This window comes from Anser cygnoides, chromosome 30 (assembly GCF_040182565.1).
Source record: "Anser cygnoides isolate HZ-2024a breed goose chromosome 30, Taihu_goose_T2T_genome, whole genome shotgun sequence".
Lineage (NCBI taxonomy): Eukaryota > Metazoa > Chordata > Aves > Anseriformes > Anatidae > Anser > Anser cygnoides.
This window is the reverse complement of record NC_089902.1, coordinates 1,477,389-1,497,452: the sequence shown is the minus strand read 5'-3', so window position 1 is coordinate 1,497,452 and position 20,064 is coordinate 1,477,389. Positions and strand designations below refer to the sequence as shown.

The 20,064-nt window shown below is 51.4% G+C and overlaps 2 protein-coding genes across 2 annotated transcripts; one reads left to right on the top strand and one right to left on the bottom strand.

Annotated features, from left to right (window-relative positions):
* Positions 1-4,159: 4,159 nt before the first annotated feature.
* Positions 4,160-5,083, bottom strand: LOC136787778 (olfactory receptor 14J1-like). Its single transcript, XM_066985097.1, has one exon. It carries the CDS (start codon positions 5,081-5,083, stop codon positions 4,160-4,162), a length of 924 nt encoding a protein of 307 aa, XP_066841198.1.
* An 11,174-nt stretch (positions 5,084-16,257) lies between these two features.
* LOC136787613 (olfactory receptor 14A16-like) lies at positions 16,258-19,382 on the top strand. Its single transcript, XM_066984925.1, has 3 exons — positions 16,258-16,269; positions 16,364-16,643; positions 18,766-19,382. Exons 1-3 carry the CDS (start codon positions 16,258-16,260, stop codon positions 19,380-19,382), a joined length of 909 nt encoding a protein of 302 aa, XP_066841026.1.
* Positions 19,383-20,064: the final 682 nt, after the last annotated feature.

Below are 20,064 nucleotides of genomic sequence, written 5' to 3'. Positions count from 1 at the left end.
TAATGTCAATGACTACAAGAACAACTAATATTATATATATAATTATTTTTGTGTGTGTTTGTGTATTTAGGAGTGTTTTCATTACTGGACTTTCTTAGTTTTAATGCGGCTAAAATTGCCCATTAAAATGATACGATTCATCTCAGTTCTTCTACAGTATGTACCTTTCGAGTATAGCTCAGAGGTTCTGGATATGAGGAGCCAGGCCCTCTGTGAATTGAAATAAAAGAAAGGAGCCTGCACTGCCTTCCTTGTGTGACGTCCTTCATGTGAGAGCTGCTCTGGCTCTGCAGGGGCAGTGCCATGTGCAGGGCTGCAGAGGAAAAGAGTCCCATCCCAGCAGCACGGCCAGGGAGCACCAGCGCTTGGGGCATGCCGAGCTGCTCTCTTGCCACTGCCCCCCTCTGGTGCTGAGCCCTGCTGGTGGGGTCAGGCCCGGCTGCTCCTGTAGCTTGGTGCCAGTGCTGCTGTGGGGCTGTGCTGGGACTGCAGGCAGGGACAGGCAGTAGGCACGGCAGTGGCACAGCCGGCCTGCGCTGCAGCACTTCCCTCCTAAGGGGGGATCTCCTCCAAGGTGGACTCACCACAGCTCAAGGGCTCAATCTGCTGTGAGCAGGCAGAGGAGAGCTCTGCAGCCCCAGGGCACGCAGCAGCCCCAGCCAAGGTGTCTGGCGAGTGATTTGACTGCAAGGTCCCTCCTGCCCTAGCACCTCCCAGAACTGGCACAGCACTGGCTCCTGTGTGTCAGAGAGGCTGGGAGCCCAGGAGCTGTGCCATGGGCTGGAAGGATCACAACCAGATCTCTTCTACCTGGGCAGATTCTGGGCCAAAAAGGGGGTGTTTTGTAGGTGTGCTATTATGAGCTCAGTGGTGCCTCAGAAGCTCCAAGTCCAGGAGGAAGCTAATGGCTGTTAAGTGGCCTGTGAGGTGACTTCTTTCTGAAGCAGCTGACAGGTCATCCCTTGACTCCTGGCTGGGATCTGTGCCTTTAGGCTCACATCTGCTGGTCTCCATGACAGGCCACCAGATGCATCTGCTCTGCACACAGTTTGTGAGATCCTCTCTTCCTAAGTAGCTGGTAGACCCCATAGAGGAAGGGGTCTTGAATAGAGGTTGTCATGTCAAAGGTTTCAGCTTTTGCCTGAAATCATCCTTCAGGGCTGCTTTTGTGGTGGTGCAGAGCTGCTGGGCACATTGTGCAGGGTGCTCCTACAGCCTTTGTGTCCTTCTCCGTGCTGGCTTGGGAGCTGCTTCTTTCTCAGGAGCAGAGTAGCCAACAGAGGTGAGACAGATACTCTGAGTTCATGAAAGCCATCAGAAAGCTGCCCCTAAGAAGATGACTGATATGGGGAAGTCAGGAGAAGCCTGACCAGGAGAGATGTGAGATTTGGGGGAGGGAAGAAGAGCTTGGACAGCAGAAGCTAATGATTTTGGAGAGGTAAGAATGCTCAGGTAATGTCGATCCCACCATAACGCAGACTTAAAGCAGTCGTGTGAGGCCCTTGCCCTATTTTAACCTGTAACATTAATACCGAAATCTAAATGCCACTCCACACCCTGGCAGGAATCCACTGCTCTAATTTTTGACCACAATATCCCTTGAGGCCAAAATTAGTCCATAACACCATTTCCATTACCTTTACTCTATTGCTCACCCTGATCCCTGCCCTTAACTTTAGCATTAACATTCTCTATTTAACCCAACTCTTCTTGCAGACCTAAACAAAAGGCTAAACCAAAGAGCTTGCCCATACCCTAACCACAGACCTGACACCCCAAGCACAACACCAAACCCTCCCACTCAATAGTTGCTTAAGTTCTCACCCAGAAATATTCGCCATATTCCCTAATGCCATACGTGAACAACTAACATCCAAACCCTGTCCTCTTGTGCATTAACCTCCTCAACTTCAGCCCCTCTCCTAACCCTTAATGTTAGGTTCTTGGCCCTTTGGGGGCAGGGCAGGAACCGTGAGGTGGTGGTGCAGTCACACGGCATTCAGAGATGGATGTGAGGGGCCATGGATCTGATCAGCTTGTGGGCCACAAGGAGGAGATGGGTGGGAATGCTCTGCTGAGCTCAGCTCTGCCTCAAGATCTCCTGCCCCAGCAGGAGGAATGTGACTGCGGCAGTGACTGCAGAGACGTCTCACAATTCCTGACTTGCCCCAAGGGAACAAGAACCTAACTTTAAGTTTTAGGAGAGGGGCTGAAGGTGAGGAGGTTAATGCACAAGAGGACAGGGTTTGGATGTTAGTTGTTCATATGTGGCATTAGGGACTATGGCGAACCTTTCTGGGTTTGAGATTAAGCAAAGGCTTAATGGGAAGGTTTTGGTATTCCTCTGTGGGTATCATGGCTGTGGTTAGGGAATGGACAAGCTTTGTGGTTTAGAGTTTTGTTTAGGTCTGTCAAGCAGTTGTGTAGGGTTAAATAGAGCCTTTTAATGCTAGTGTTAAGGGCCGGGATCAGAGTGATTAAGAGAGTAAGAGCAAAGGGAAGGGGCTATGGGCTGAGTTTTGGATTCAAAGGGTGCTTTGAGGTCAGGCATAAGAGTAGTGGATTCCTGTCTTGGTGTGGAGTAGCATTTAGGTTCAAGGATTAATGTCACTGGTAAAAATAGGGCAAGGGCTTCACATGACTCTTTTAAGTCAGTGTTGCAGCAGAATCAACATTTCCTGAACCTTCTAACCTCACAGAAATCAATAATTTCTGCTGGCCAAGCTCCTCTTCCCTCCCCCAAATATCACATCTCTCCTGGCCAGGCTTCTCCTGACTTCCCCATATCAGTCATCTTCTTAGGGGCAGCTTTCTGATGGCTTTCATGAACTCAGAGTATCTGTCTCACGTCGGCTGGCTACTCTGCTCCTGAGAAAGAAGCAGCTCCCAAGCCAGCACGGAGAAGGACACAAAGGCTGTAGGAGCACCCTGCACAATGTGCCCAGCAGCTCTGCACCACCCGAAAATTGTGCTTCCTGCCTCCAGCTTTTGGATCTAGAATGGCTCCTATGGACCCAGGGTAACTTCTCCCAGGCCCTCATGCATGCTTCAGTTTGCCCCTGGCATCTTGGAGGCAGTGGCCACTTCTTTGTAGAGACCTGAAAGCAGTCCTGAAGGATGACTTTAGGCAAAAGCCAACACCTCTGACGTGACGATCCCTGTCCAAGACCTCTTCCTCTACGGGGCCTACCCAATACTTAGGAAGAGAGGATCTCACAAACTGTGTGCAAAGCAGGTGCCTTCTGCTGGCCTATCATGGACCCTGGCAGATGTGAGCCTAAAGGCACTGATCCCAGCCAGAAGTCAAGGGATCACCTGTCGGCTGCTTCAGAAAGAGCTCAACTCACAATCCGCTTTACAGATACTCACATGGGACTAGATTAGGAATTTTTTGAGGCACCTCTGAGCTCCTAATACCACACCTACAAAACACACCCTTTTTGGCCCGGGACCTGCCCAGGGAGATGTGAGCAAGTTGTGATCGTTCAAGCCCATGGCACTGCTGCTGGACTCCCAGCCTCTCAGAGACACAGGAGCCAGTTACTTGCAGTCCTGGGAGGTGCTGTCAGCCATCAGCCCCATCGTGTGCCGTAGACCCCCAGTGTCTAGGAATTGGGAACATTCGTCAACTCAAGGGCACTGGCAACTAACAGGGAACCTCTGAACCAGCCCCAAATCCCTGAAAGTCCATGTTGGGTCTGTGCTCTCACCACACCGAGACCCCGTGGAAAGAAGCAAAGCATCGTGCCCCTTTGGAGCCTCTTCCTGGGACTCGATCTTGACAGCAGCTTTGCAGGAAGGCCTCAGACTTCAGGCATTGCCCGGAGGAGATCCCCCCTTAGGAGGGACCTGCAGAGCCAGACCAGGTCTCACAGGTGGGACATCAGACAAGGAAGGCAGTGCAGCCTCCTATATTTTGTATATGTTCACAGAGAGACGGGCTCCTTGTATACAGAATCTCTGAGCTGCAAACACAACACAAACAGACAGAAATAGAAAAGGGACAAATAAAGATATATCACCGGTCAACATGGGTTAATTAAGAAAATCCTGGAATATTAACTAACATCAACACCAACAAAAATTTACAGATTTCTTGTTTCTGTTACAGTTGATATTATGTGTTACATGCAAAAGGAGAGGGGCAATTTATTGATTCTTAAACACATCTAGTCATAAGTTTCACCAAGGCATCCTTGAGCTCCTGGTTCCTCATGCTGTAGATGAGGGGGTTCACTGCTGGAGGCACCACCGAGTACAGAAATGAAACCACCAGGTCCAGGGATGGAGAGGAGATGGAGGGGTGCTTCAGGTAGGCAAACACGGCAGCGCTGAGATAGAGTGAGACCATGGCCAGGTGAGGGAGGCACGTGGAAAAGGCTTTGTGCCGGCCCTGCTCAGAGGGCATCCTCAGCACGGCCCTCAAGATCTGCACATAGGACAGCACAATGAAAAGAAAACAACCAAAGACTAAAGAAACGCTAAACACATGTGTCCCAACTTCCCTGAGATAGGTATCTGAGCAGGAGAGCTTGAGGATCTGGGAAATTTCACAGAAGAACTGGTCCACAGCATTGCCTTGGCAGAGGGGCAGGGAAAAGGTAGTGGCCGTGTGCAGGACAGCATGGAGAAAGCCACTGCCCCAGACAGCTGCTGCCATCTGGGCACAAGCTCTGCTGCCCACGAGGCTCCCGTAGTGCAGGGGCTTGCAGATGGCAGCGTAGTGGTCGTAGGACATGACAGTAAGAGTATAATATTCTGCTGATATGAAGAAGAGAAAGAAAAAGACCTGTGCAGCACACTCTTGATAGGAGATGACCCTGGTGTCCCAGAGGGCATTGGCCATGGCTTTGGGCAGAGTGGTGGAGATGCAGCCCAGGTCGAGGAGGGCGAGGTTGAGGAGGAAGAAGTCCATGGGGGTGTGGAGGCGGTGGTCGCAGGCTACGGCGGTGAGGATGAGGCCGTTGCCCAGGAGGGCAGCCAGGTAGATGCCCAGGAAGAGCCCGAAGTGCAGGAGCTGCAGCTCCCGCGTGTCTGCAAATGCCAGCACGAGGAACTCGCTCACAGAGCTGCTGTTGGGCATTTTCTGTCTTTACACATGCTTTTCTGTTAAAGAGGAAAAGACAGAAGAAAGTTGAAACAGATTTCTCTGAGGAAAACCTATTCTGTCTCTTAGAGGATCCCCCAGCCTGAGCCTCTCTCCTTGCAGGAGAACCTTTCTGCAGCTCTCCTCCTTGAGCTGCGGCTGGTGCTGGCTGAGAGTGGCACTGGGAGCAGGGGCTGCTGTGGGCTCCAGAGGAGTCCTTCCTGCTGTGCAGCAGGAGGGAGGCAGGAACATGGGGGAAACTCAAGTTCAGTCCACTGGTCATACCAGGAGATTTGCAGTGTTGCTTCAAGGAAAGTATCCAACGACTGTGTAGAACAAGGAACATTTATTTGCTTCATTTTCTGGTAGCTACGCCTGTAATGTTTAGGAAGAACCATCTATTCGGTGTTCCCAGGAGAAGAAACTACCGACAGCTGAGAGCAGAGAAGCCCCAGACCAAGTGCATCTGGACAGGATCCTCACCTTGTCTTGCATGAGCAGGATCTCAGCTTTTCCCTCTTCACCAGGGCTGCAGAGGCTTCACTGCAGAGGCCTCTGGTCCTCACTGCAGAGGCCCACAGACAGCCATCCAGCAGCATGGACATGGCCTTAGCACGGAGGTGTCTTGTCCTTGGGGCACCTGGATAACACAAGGATGGCACAAGAGAGCTGCATCGTACTGGAGAGCAGCCTCCAGCCCAGAAGAATGCCCCACAGACAGACATGAATATCTGCAAGCCGGGCTGTTCCACTATCCCATCTGCATCCCCTGCAGTGTCTGGAGGAGGATTGGCCACTCCAATCTTGGCTGACCAGGGGCAGCTGGTTTATGACACTCCAAGGGTCTTCTGCCAGACTGCCTCGGCTCGCAGTGCTATCCAGCAGGACTCTCAAAGCCTACTGCATTGCCCACTGCCCTCCCAGAAACAAGACCCAGCAGGAGACCCTTCCAGGACGTGCAGCTACATGGCCCTGCAGCCAGAGACGTACCTTGTCAAGGGCTGTGCAGATTTCTCCCGCAGGCAGCTCTCAGCATCCTCCCACTGCCAACTGCCTCCAAGCCCTCTCTCCTTCTCTCCTCTCCCCGTGCCACCTGCGGTCAGAGCCCCCAGCCCTGCTGCGCTGTGCAGAGGAGCTGCTCCTGGGCACAGCTGTCTCTCTGCACCAGGGCCCTCTTGCCACGAGCTCTCTCTGTCCCACGAGCCCGGCCCAGCTCAGCACCAGACGCCCAGCCCAAGGCATTGGAATCCCCCCTCGGGGGGCTTTGGGGAGGAGCCCACGAACCTCAGGCACTGAGAGACAATTGAAGACATCTCTCAACAAGTCCAAGTCAGAGGCAAGTTTCCTGCAGTGTCCCCCTGAGGGCCAGCACTGACACAGCCTCCCTTGGAGCTCGTTAGAGCAGAGCATTGGAGGAAGTGAGGACAAGGAGACAAAGGCAATGTGAAGGTGACACTGATGTGTAGGAAATCTGGATGTGTGTCACCAAGCACAAGGGCCAGGCCTTGACCCCCAGCCCCTGGGAAGGGAGATCCTTTCCCTTCACACACTGCTCAGGGCTCTTCCTGGGGCAGGAGGAGATGGGGATGTGCATGGGCAAGTGCAGGAGAATGGTACGAGCCCTGCCTGGTTCATGGGTGGGGGCGAGGAGGCAATGAGGCCCTGGTGCTTTACCGAGAAGCTGTCTCCTCGTAGGCCTCAGTGGCAGAGACAACAGCCAGAGCCATGGACACAAAGACCCGGGTTCTGTTGGGACTCTCAGCCTTGTCACAGCCCTTGCTGCTCTCCACAACAGGCTGTCCTAGGCACTCTCAAAGCTGCACATCTTTCCCTGATGGATGTAGGCATTTGTCCGTCTGGTGTCACACCAGATCTGAGCTGAGTCTGATAACTCAGATCTTCTTGGTGGCCATGCTCCTCGTAAGGCAGCTCTGTAGGAAGCTGGCCAGGTTCCTGGGGAGCAGCACCACTGCTCGTATGGCATCCCTCGTGGTGCCCAGGCCCTCCTCCTCCTGGGCACTGCTCACTCAGCAGGGTCCCAGTCTGCCCTGATATGTGGGGTTCCTCTTCCTCCATTGCACAACCTCATTCTTCCTGCGACTCTCAAGAGGTTTCTCTAGGCAAATTCATGCAGTTTCTCAATTTGCCCCTAGACAGATGCTCCATTCTGTCAGCTGTTAATGTCTGTATGCAGATGACTCACCGTAATTGTGTTATCTCTGACAAGACAGCGGCATCAGGAGCTGCAGGGAAGTTTGGATAATACAGGAGTAACCACCTGAATGGAACTGCAGCACAGAGTCACAGAAGGGTAGGGGACGGAAGGCTGCCAGGTTCCACCTCTTCTGTGCTTCCTTCTCATGCATGCTCTCATTTTGCCTGGAGCGGTGTCGTAAATGTTGTGAGGCTGTGCAAGGCAAAGTTAGAAGGGCTATAGCTCTACTCTAGCTCAGTCTGGCTATTAGTTTCTAAGACAATAAAAAAGCTTTTATTAATAAATAAGAAATTGAAAAGGAAGATTAAGAAGTGTCTTCAACCTCTATTGGATGTGGGAGGAAGCCTAGTGAGAAGTGATGAGGAAAAGGCTGAGTTACTTAACGACTTCTTTGCCTCAGTCTTTATCAGCTGGACCATTTGTTCCCCTGGTACTCAGCCCCCAGAGCTGGTAGATAAGGACACCGAGAGGGCAATGGGGGGACACTTTTGCCCACTTCTTCACTCTCCCTTTCTCCTTCATCTCCTCCTTCTCCTCCAGGATACTTACACTAACTCTTCAAAGCTTTGAATACCTCTGTGGTGGTCAAACCAGCATGTTCCCATTGTGATGTCTCCTGAATGTGTTTCAGGCTTTGTTTAACATTAACCAACTTATTAATAATGCCCTCCAGAGATCTGCCCCAAGGCAGGAGAGCTAGGAGTGGCAGGGATTGTGGGAGGATATGAGCAGGCACCTTGATCAGTGGGCACCTCCAGTGCTTTGGAACTTCACTCCTGAACAAGTGCAGAATTCTAGAAAAAATGGTGAAATGCTTGAAAAAGGGTTGTCATCAGCCTGGCAATTCCAAAGAGACACAAATCACTGCAATGTGCAACTTGGCCTGTGCTTACTGAGCTGCAGTCAGCGCCACTCCAACCCTTGTGAGAGGCCCCACAGCCGCTGCAACTCCTCTTAATGGCCTTGCAGCCACAGCAACTCCTACAATGGGCCGTGCAACCACTCCAAACCCCTGCAACAGGCCATGCAGCCTGAACAAGTCCTGTGATGGGCCCTGCAGCCCCAGCAACTCCTGCAACAGGCCCTGCAGCCACTCCAACGGCTGTGATGGGCTTCAGGGCTGGGCCAGAGAACCAACCTGTGCCACTATTGATTGCTCCTATATGCAAGAGAAAACAATGAATGTGAAAGTCAGGGTTTTTAAAAAGGAAAGAAACTCCTACCCAGACAAGAAAGGAGGAAGAAGACGTGGAATGTTACAGTAAAGTTGGGCCATCGTGGAAGCAGGAGGGCAAAGAGGAAGAGATCATAACAACATCACTAACCACACCATCTCTATTCCAGGGTGAGCTAGGAGATTTGTGGAAAGATTTCAGCCACCATCTAAGTGAGCACATTGCCACCTGGCTGCTGGGAGAAAGGGGCCAATAGCCTGGAATTAGAGGGCAGGGATGCAAAGCAGCTGGGATCCCCCTGTAGGGAAGGGGTGACTGACAAACAATTGGAAAATGGGCAGAAGGAACATACTCCTGTCAGGTGTGAAGGAAAGGTAACCCCTGAAGGAAGATCTTGTATGTCAACCAGGCAAGCGGATGACAATGGAGTTGGGTATCTGGTGCCCGATGGAATTAGTCATGCTGGAGGTGATATATAAAAACCTAGCCAATGAACAACTATCCAAAGATCCTGATGAAGTAAAGTGTACATGACTCATGTGGTGGAAGTTTGTATAGAGTGCACCATCCTCATATGCCAACTCATTGGCAGAAATGACCTGGAAAGGCGAAGAGAAACCCAGAGTGGATGAATCAGCTAGCCAACTCTGGCAGTATGAAGGAAGTCTCTCTTCTTCCTTATGGGCCTGCATTTTAGCTGTGGATAAACTTTTTCAAGAGGTCCAGGAAGAACAAGAGAATTCATCTTTCTCCCTACCTGTAGAAACCAATATGTAAGCTGCCAGGTGTACGTAAAAGAAAGTTGCTCAAGAAAGAGAAATGAGTGGGTACACACCATGTGCCAACATGTGGTTCTGCCATGGAGAGGACATGAGAAAATGGGATGGAAAATCTACCTCCATCCTAGAGGCACGGATCCATGAATTGCAAGGAAATGCAATCACAAAAAGGGGTTCTTCTGAGAAAATTGCTGCTCCAGTTTCTATCAGGCAGTCCACCAGACAGAGTAGTCATAAAATCATAGAATGGTTTGTGTTGGAAGGGACCTCAAAGATCTTCAAGTTTCAAACCCCCTGTCATAGGCAGGGTCACCACCCACTAGATCCGGTTGCTCAGGGCCTCATCTAACCTAATGAATGAATACTATGAGCAGGACTAGAGGCACCTGGCCTCCAGCCACAGGGAGGGTAGGGACAATCGGGCTTATTGGACTTTGAGGATTCCATGGCCTGGCACATAAGACCCACAGAAGATATAAGGCTCTAGTGGACACCGGTGCACAGCATACCCGCTCCACTGTGGTACACCATAGGCTGTCGGCCTGCTTCATCATGGACCTCTCCACAGGCCGCAGGGAACTTCTGCTCTGGCTCCTGGAGCACCTCTCCCCCTCCTTCTTCACTGGCCTTGGTGTCTGCAAGGCTGTTTCTCACTCCTCTCTCTCTCCCAGATGCTATTCCCCAGCACTTTTTCCCCTTTCTTAAATATGCTCTCACAGAGGCGCAAACAACATCACTTATTGGCTCAGGTCTGGCCAGCGTCGGGGCCCTTATCTGACATGGGGCAGCTTCTGGATTCTTCTCGTAGAAGCCACGCCTATGGCTCCCCCGCTACCAAAACCTTGCCACGTAAACCCACTACAGGCCCAGAACAATGACAATCCTTTGAACAAATTCAATGGAAGATAGTTCCTGCCGTAGCTCTGGGGCCAGTCGGAGCAGGACAGGATGTAAAACTTGTGCTCTACACGGCACCTCAGGAGAATCGCCCTGCCTGGAGCCTCTGGCAGAAAGTACCAGGGGAGATGCGAGGTCGACCCCTAGGGTTGTGGAGTCAGGGACAGTGAGGATCCAAGGCTCACTATACTTTGCCTGAAAAGTGATGTTGGCAACATATGAAGGGGTTGGGGCTGCTATGGAATTGGTTCATACTGAAGCACAGCTCCTCTTGGCACCCTGACGGCTGGCACTGGGTTGGAAGTTCCAAGGGAGAGTCCCTTCTACACATCATGCACCTTATGCTCCACAGAGTGAGCGGGTTGCACTGATTACACAGCAGGCTCCGACAGGAAACCCCAGTCTTGGAGTCTTGGAAGTGATCATGGACTGTCCAGAGGACAGGGACTTGGAAATGTCGCCAGAGGAGGAGGTGACTAATGTTGAAGAGGCCTCTCTGTCTGACCCTCCCAGAAGATTAGAAGGACAATATCATGCTCAATGTTGGGTCTGCTCAAATAGTGGAAAAGCCATCCCTCTAAAATGTCTGTTGAGTTCAGTCAGTCCATGAATTTGGGCTCCATCTGTCATCACAGTCCTTCACAGCAACAGAGGTGGTGTGTGGTGTTGCATTGTTGTATGCTGAGGCCAGCTCTGGTTCCATCACTGCTGCGCTTCTCGGGTGCTGTCACCACTGCCCCTTACCTGGTTTTCCTTCTCTGGGCCCTTCTGCTTGGTGAAACACATCCGGTTTTCCTACACATGACTGTCACATTCACATTTCCTTTGTCTCCTTGTCCTCACTGCCTCCAGTGTTCTGCTCTAACGAGCTCCAACAAAGGTTATCTCAGTGCTAGCCCTAGTAGGGCCTGGGCACCATGAGGGATGCCATACGAGCAGTGGTGCTGCTCACTAGGAACCAGGCCAGCTTCCTACAGAGCTGCTTTATGAGGAGCATGGCCACCAAGAAGATCTGAGTTATCAGACTCAGATCAGATCTTGGCCTTTCCAGGTCATTTCACTTCAGACAGAAGTGACCTCCCAGTCACTGCCCCAGTCACATTCCTCCTGCTGGGGCAGGAGATCCTGAGGCAGAGCTGACCTCTCTCTAGCCCCCTCGGTACCTGTTTTTCACTTTCTGGCTTAGAGATTAAGCAAAGATATAGTGGGAGTGTTTGCTGTTCTGCTTGTGGTGTCAGGTCTGTGGTAAAGGTATGGACAAGCTCTGTGGTTTAGGATTTTTTAGGTCTGCCAAGAAGTCTAGGGTTGAATAGAGCATTTTAATTTTAGTGTTAAGGGAAGGGATTAGGGTTAGCAAGAGAGAAAATGGACTCCGTTAAGAGTGTTGCAGTAGCATTTAGGTTTAGGGATTGAAATTCCTGGTTCAAGCAATGTAAGGGCCATACGTGACTGTTTTAAGTCAGTGTTACCGCAGCATCTACATTACATGAACCGTCTTAGCTCTATGAAATCATTAATTTCTGCTGGCCAAGCTCTTCTTCCCACCCTGAAATCTCACATCTCTCTTGTCCAGGCTGCTCCTGACCTCCCCATATCTTATTGGGATCAGCTCTCTGATTACATTTTTGATCCCAGAATATCTGTCTCGCCTCTGTTGGCTACTCTAGTCTTGAGACAGAAGTGGCATTGTTGTCAGGAAGGAAAAGGGCACAAAGATCTCTAGGAGCATCCTGCACAATGTGCCCATCAGCTCTGCACCTCCACAAATCTGTGCTTCCTACCTACAAGTTTTGTTTCCAGATTGGCTTCTATGGTCCAGGGTTCCTTTTCCCAGGCCCTCACGCATGGTTTTGTTTCAGATGTGCAGGGATGGAATAAGGAAATCCAAGACACGGATGGAACTGAGCTTCAGAGGGGATGAAAATAATAATGGAAGAGATTCTACAGATACATTGCTCAGAAAAGAAAGGGCAAGGAGAGTATACCCCCTCTGATGGATGAGAAGGGTGAACTGGTAATGACAGACATGGAGAAGGCTGAGGGACTCAGCAACGTCTTCTCCTCAGTCTTCACCGCCAGTCAGGCTTCCCAAGTCTTTCATTTCCCTGAACCCACAGATGGAGGCTGGGGGTCAAAGTCCCACCCTCTGTAAGTGAAGAGCAGGTTTGGGACCACCTGATGAACCTAAACACGCACAAGTCTATGGGGCATGATGACTTGCACCCCAGGTCCTGAGGGAACTGGCTGATGTAGTTGCCAAGCCTCTCTCCATCATATTTGAAGAGTCCTGGCAGTTGGGTGAAGTCCCTGGTGACTGGGAAAAGGGAAACGTCACTCCCCTTTTGATTAAGGGTAGAAAGGAGGACCCAGGGAACCATAGAACGGTGAACCTCACCTCAGTGCCTGGCAAGACCATGGAAAAGATCCTCCTGGAATCAGTGTCAGGCACATGCAAGAGAAAGAGGTGATCCGAGACAAACAGCATGGCTTCACCAAAGGGTAAATTGTGCTGGCCCAATCTGATGGCTTTCTACAATGGAGTGACCACATCACACAGCAAGGGAAGATCGACTGATGTCATCTACTTGGACTTCAGATTATCTATACGATCTTTAATGTCCCTTCCAGCATGGGCCATTCTGTGATTCAATGGTCTCACAAACTATATCTCAAGCATGACTCCCATCCCATCAGCCTTCCTGTGGTCTCTCACCTGACCAGAACAGAAGGTGCCTCGCCATCATCTTCAGTGCCATGTGCATGCCTCTGCCCTTTACGGTCCCTGTCTGGGCCACATTCCTGCTGCTGGTCCGTCAGCTCCAGAGACAGAAGTGACCTCCCAGCCTCCTTCCCAGCCACGTGCTTCCTGCAGGCCTAGCAGATCCTGAGGCACACCTGATCCCATCACAGCATTCCCAGCCAGCTCTTCCTCGTGGCCTCTGCTCTGATCACATACCTGTCACCTCACATGCCTCTTCCAATGCCATGTGACTGCTGCAGGACCTCACAGCCCCTGTGTTCTGGTTCCAGATAGGACAGAGTTAATTTTTCCTCATAGTAGCTGGTAGGGTGCTATGTTTTGGATTAGGATGAGAAGAGCGCTGATAACATGCTGATGTTTTAATTGTTGCAGAGCAGTGTTTACACCAGGCCAAGGACTTTTCGGCTTCTCGCTCTGTCCTGCCAGCGAGCAGGCTGGGGGTGCAGCAGGAGCTGGGAGGGGACAGACCCAGGACAGCTGACCCCAACTGGCCACAGAGGTATTCCATACCATCTGGCGTCATGCTAAACAATATATAGGGGTGGCTGGCCGGGGTGGGGGGCCGGCTGCTCGGGGATAGGCTGGGCATCGGTCAGCGGGTGGTGAGCAATTGCATTGTGCATCACTTGTTTCTTACACATTATTATGATTAATACTATTATCATTATCACTATTATTATTATTATTGTTATTATTATATTCCTGTCTTAATAAACTGTCTTTATCTCAAGTCACAGGCTTCACTTTCCCGTTTCTCTCCCCCATCCCAAAGAGGGAGGGGGGAGGGTGAGCGAACGGCTGTGTGGTGTTTAGCTGCCAGCCGGGTTAAACCACAACACCCTGCCCTGCCCCAAGGGGACAAAGAGCTGAAGTTAGGGGTAGGAGTGGGGTTGAATATGAGATGTGCTGTGTGCATGGTGGAGGGCTTTGGGGGTTAGGTGTTCAGGACAAAGATTAGGGATTAAAGGCCACCCTCCGGGGTTAAGGGAATGGCAAGGGCTTTAAGGGAGGGATTGGTGTCCTGCTCAAGGATCCTGCTCAAGGTTTAGGATAGGGGCAAGCTTTGAGTCTTATAGTTTAGTTCTTGGTTGAGGGCTAGGGTTAAGGCTGGGATTAAGCTGGTTAGACTTTATCATCCTTCTGCTTGCTCTTCTAATAGAAAATGGGTTTAATATCTGCCTTTTCCAAGTCCCGGGAAATGTCTTTGATCAATCCATCCTCTCCAAGGTCTTTGAGATAGGTCTTATGACGATTTTTTTTTTTTCCTCCCAGTTCTCTCCTCCATCCCAGTGGATGAGTAGATTTGTAGTGCTGAGCTGCCTGCCGGGTCAAACCACAGCAAGTCTTCTTGGTTCCTTGTGTGGAGCACAAAGGTTGAGATGACAGATCTGACCAGAGCGTTTTAAAAGTAAGTTGTTCTAAGCATTAGATCAGTTTAACAGTTGCTGATCACAATGTCGATCTTTTTGATCTGGGGTCTGTTGTGTTTGTTTTCAGAATTGTGTTGTATAGCACATTGCTAACTGTCTGTCTTCCATGTCATGCTGTTCATCAATTCTGGGGACAGGTTTAAGGTTAATCTTTTGCTGTATTGGATAACACTGACTTCTGATAGGATAAAATTATTGCCCGCTCTGTACCTCCGGAACCATCTCTTCATCTCTTAGAAACTCTTAATAATTACACTCTTTTACACTTTTTCCCTTTTCTCCTCAAGGGGTAAATCTATGCGGTGTGGGGCAGGAGGTGGGGGGGTGGAACTGGTATGGACAGTGGGGGAGGCCTTTCCCCACTGGTTCACTCTCCCTTTCTCCTTCACCTCCCCCTTCTCCTACAGGCTAATTACAATAGCTCTCCAAAGCTTTGAATATCCTTGGGATGGTCAAACCAGCATGTTCCTATTGTTACATTTCCTGCATGTGTTCCATCTTTTGTTTATGTTTAAGCAACTACTTAAACATGCCATCCAGAGATGTGTCCAGAGGCAGGAGAGTGAGGAGTGGCAGGGAGTGTGGGAGGATCTGGGCATGCACCTAGAGCAGGGGGCACCTCCAAAGCTTTGGAACTTCACCCCAGAGCAAGTGCAGAATCCTAAAAAACTGGTTAAATGCTTGGAAAAGTGGTGTTATCACCCTGGCATTTCCAAAGAGACACATACCACTGCAGTGCGCTGGGTCTCGGCCTATGCTTACAGAGCCACAATCAATGCCACTCCAACCTCTGTGACAAGCCCTGCAGCCACTCCAACCCCTCTGACAGACCCTGCAGCCACTACAGCATCTGCAAAATGCCCTGCAGCAACTCCAGCTCCTTTTATGGGCCCTCTGTCTGGGCCAAAGAAGCAACCTGTGTCTATATCAGTTGCTCTTATATGCAAGAAAAAACAATGGATATGAAAGTCAGTTTTTTTAGAGAGAAAATAAAATCCTACCTAGCCAAGAAAGGAGGAGAAAGAAGATGAGGCAGGCTTCAGAAAAGCTGGGCCATCATGTGATTAGGAGGACCAAGAGGAAGAGGTCCTAAGAGCATCAGTAATCACTTGATTCCTATACCTATGCTGCTCTGGTGCTGGGAGAAACGGGGCCCCTCCCTGGAGTTAGAGGGCAGGAAAGGAGAGATGGTGGGTACACACGATGTGTCACCCTGTGGTTTCACCTGTGTGACCATGGAGAGGACATGAGAAAGTGGGATGGAAAATCTGCCTCAACCCTAGAGGCACGGGTATGTGAGTGGCAAGGAACAACAATCCCTAAAAGGGGTTCTTAGAGAACTGCTGCTCCACTTTCCAGCGGGCAGTCCTGCAGACACAGTAAGGAATACTATGAGCAGGACTAGAGGGGCCCTGCCTCCAGCCAGGGGGAGGAAGGGGACCATCGGCTGTATTGGACTGTGTGGATTCGATGGCCTTGCACATCAGGCCCCCAGAAGTCTCAGGCTCCAGTGGACACCACTGCACAGCGTACCCTAGTGCCATCAAGCTGTGGAGGGGTGAACCCATTTGTATGTCTGGAGTGACAGGGGGATGCCAACACTGACCTGTACTGGAGGCTGAAGTGAGTCTAAGTGGGAAGGAGTGGCAAAAGCACCCCACTGGGACTGGCCCCGGACTCTGTGCATCCTTGGAAGAGACTGCTTCAGGAGAGGAGAGATATTTCAAGGACCCAAAAGGGTATGGGTGGGCTTTTGGCACAGCTGCCTTGGAGACGGAGGACATGATGCTGTTGTCTGCCTTCTGGTGCCAATCACTGCCACAGCGGTGCACGTGAGTCAGTAGAGCACCAACCGAGTCCGCTGACAGAGGATTGTCGTGGCCTGAAGGAAGTCATGCAGTGCTGAGTGCTGCCATGCCGGACACGGTAGAGCTTCCATGCAAACTGGGATCAAAGGCACCCAAGCGTTTTGCCACAACTGATGTCGCTAAGGCATTTTTCTCCATCCATTTGCCAGCAGATTGAAGGCCACAGCTTGCTTTCAACCTGGCATCGACTGCCCCAGGGCAGGAAACTCAGCCCTACCATTTGCCGTGGACTGATCCAGAGTGCCCTGGAAGAGGAGGAAGCTCCTGAACACCTGCAGTACATCGATGGCATCATTGCGTGGGGTGACACAGCAGAGGAAGTGTTTGAGAAAGGGAAGAAAATACTCCAAATTCCTCTGAAAGCTGATTTTGCACTGAAAGAAATGAAGGTCAAGGGACGTGCACAAGAGATCCTGCTGCAGGCTGGCCAGGGTCAGGGGGACCAATGCTCAGGGACAGGTTGAGCATCGGTGAGGGGCTTCTCAGGGATTGCACGGTGCATCACTTGCTTTGTACATATTAATACTATTATTGTTGTTGTTATTGTTGTTATTATTACTACTTTATCTTCCTTTTCTGTCTTTTCAAATTTTAAATCATTCATTATTGTCTGGGCCTTTGTGCTTAGTGAAACAAATACACTTTGTCTACACATCAGTGTCACATTCACATTGCCTTTGTCTTCTTGTCCTCACTGCCTCCAATGCTCTGCTCTAATGAGCTCCGAGGGAGGCTGTGTCAGTGCTGGCCCTCAGGGGGACACTGCAGGAAACTTGCCTCTGACTTAGACTTCTTGGGAGATGTCTTCAAATGTCTCTCAGTGCCTGAGGTTCGTGGGCTCCTCCCCAAAGCCCCCCGAGGGGGGATTCCAATGCCTTGGGCTGGGCGTGTGGTGCTGAGCTGGGCCGGGCTCGTGGGACAGAGAGAGCTCGTGGCAAGAGGGCCCTGGTGCAGAGAGACAGCTGTGCCCAGGAGCAGCTCCTGTGCACAGCGCAGCAGGGCTGGGGGCTCTGACCGCAGGCACCCAGGCAGAAAGGGATTCCAGGCAGCCTGCAGGGTGCGGGCAGAGGAGAGCTGAGTGCAGGAGAAACCTTCACAGCCCTGCACACGGTAAGTCTCTGGCTGCAGGACAGTGCAGGGGAGGTTCCTGGAAGGGGCTCCTGGGTCCGGGACGTCTCTGCCTGGCCAGGAGCTGCCAGGATGTCTCTCATGGCTTGTGCGGTGTGGAGGAGAAGGTGCTGCAGGGCAGCCTTGTGCAGAGGAAGGGGAGGGCAGGGGCTGCCTGCAAAGAGAAGGCACTTTCTGCAGTCTCTGCCTGCCTTTTCCTGCTCTAATTCTGGGGCAGGCTCTGTGTTAACAGAGTTGTAGGGATTGCACAGGTGATGGAACTTCCTCTTGCATTGAACAGAGACAAAAACGGGTTAGTGAGGAACCTGAGAATATCCCTTCCCTTCTCCCTGCTTACAGACTGCACCAGGGCTTTTCTGAGCTGGTCTTTAGGACCTGCAGATAGGGAGATGTCCCCAAAGCTGTCCCCATCCTCGGGAGGTGTCTGCAAGGCAGAGCTGGGCACACAGCAGGTGGGACGGGGTCTGTGAGCATGGACGGGAGGAGACGTGGGGACAGAGAAAGAGCTGCTGGCAGGGACAGCTGCAGGCAGCAGGGACATGGGCAGGCGGTGAGAGGGAGCTGCTGCAGAGCATACGTTAGAGTCTTTGTTATACGCAGGGTCCCTTGATCTCTCCCTGTGAATCAGCATCCTTGCCATGTACTTGTCCTTGAATTTTGCACAGCTGGGCTGAAAGGGAGGCATTTCCACCTGCACTTGGAGCTGGTGCCCTCTACTCCCAGCACAGCCCAGGTGATTTTTCAGCACAACCTCTGAGAGCCATCCCCCAGCTGAGTGCTGCAAGCAGCCAGCAGCTGGGCACCAGGGGACGGACAGAGCAGCCCTCCTGGATGTGACCTCTGGCTGAGTCTTGCAAACTCAACAACAGGTAGCACTGCAGTGGAGAAGAGGTGGCCCATGGGGAGCTGAAGGGCAGAGGTGGCTGCTGTGTACAGGACACTCAGCAAGCACACAGCAGGGCTTCAGCCTGGGAAAGAGACAAAGGTCACGTGGAAAGAAAGGTAATATGGAGGCTTTTATGAGGACTGATATGAGTATTGCTCAAAGAAATTTCCCCTACAGTCTATATTTTTTCTTCTTTTCAGTCTCCCTGATGAAGGGCAGGAAATGGCCAACAGCAGCTCTGTGAGCGAGTTCCTCCTGCTGGCATTCGCAGACACGCGGGAGCTGCAGCTCCTGCACTTCGGGCTCTTCCTGGGCATCTACCTGGCTGCCCTCCTGGGCAACGGCCTCATCCTCACCGCCGTCGCCTGCGACCACCGCCTCCACACCCCCATGTACTTCTTCCTCCTCAACCTCGCCCTCCTCGACCTGGGCTGCATCTCCACCACTCTGCCCAAAGCCATGGCCAATGCCCTCTGGGACACCAGGGCCATCTCCTTCAAGGGTGTGCTGCATAGGTCTTTTTCTTTCTCTTCTTTATAGCAGCAGAATATTCTGTTCTTACTCTCATGTCCTATGACCGCTACGCTGCCATCTGCAAGCCCCTGCACTACAGGAGCCTCGTGGGCAGCAGAGCTTGTGTCCAGATGGCAGCAGCTGCCTGGGGCAGTGGCTTTCTCACTGCTGTCCTGCACACGGCCACTACGTTCTCCCTGCCCCTCTGCCAAGGTAATGAGCTTGATCAGTTCTTCTGTGAGCTTCCTCAGATCCTCAAGCTCTCCTGCTCAGACTCATTCCTCAGGGAGGTTGGGCTTATTGTAGTTGGTGTTTGTTTAGTATTTGCTTGTTTTGTTTTCATTGCGGTGTCCTACGTACAGATCTTCAGGGCAGTGCTGAAGGTCCCCTCTGAGCAGGGCCGGCACAAAGCCTTTTCCACGTGCCTCCCTCACCTGGCCATGGTCTCCCTATTTATCAGTACTGGCATGTTTGCCTACCTGAAGCCCCCCTCCATCTCCTCCCCATCCCTGGACCTGGTTGTGGCAGTTCTGTACTCTTTGGTTCCTGCTGCCATGAACCCCCTCATCTACAGCATGAGAAACAAGGAGCTCAAGGATGCATTGAGGAAACTCTTTGGATACATGCACTTAATAAAGTCCTAACAGGGCAATTTTGTTTATCTTTTTTTTCTGAATAAGTGTTAGAACAGTCTTACTTTACTTTTATACTATTTTCTGAGCCTTGTGATTTTCATTGAGAAATGATCTACTTAGTATCCTATGTGTTTATCATTCTATTTTAGTTTTGAACCAACTATCACATGTACTTCTGTAAGTGGGCTTCCCGTTTAGATATAGACAAAAAAGAGTCGAGCAGAAATTCATTGGTCCCAGCTTCCATCCCTTCCCATCTTTTCTGGAGGTGGGGGAGCAGCCCCAGCATGCAGGAGGGGCTCAGGGCCAAGAGCCCAGCTGCCACAGGGAGGAGCACCCCCGCTGGCCCTCGCGGCTGCCCCTCACTGCCCGCTGGGCTCTGCCTCTCTGCTGCCTTTGGGTCGGGGCTGCTGCTTCCCTGGAGCCATGGTCATGGCCAGCAGCAGGACGTGGCCTTTTCACTGCTGCTCTCTTCTGGCTTCCACATTGTGCTTCTTGTATTTGGATAAGCCCTGAGATCTCATGTATGTTGGTGACAGTCCTGTTATCCCTACATTGGCATCTCTTCAATGTCTCTGCACGCCTCTTGCAAACCTGGTTTCAGGAATACACCCAAGGAGCTGCTTCCTGAACAGACCTCTTGCTTTTCTGGGCCTCACAATGGATCAGAACCCCAGAGTGATCAGTGAAG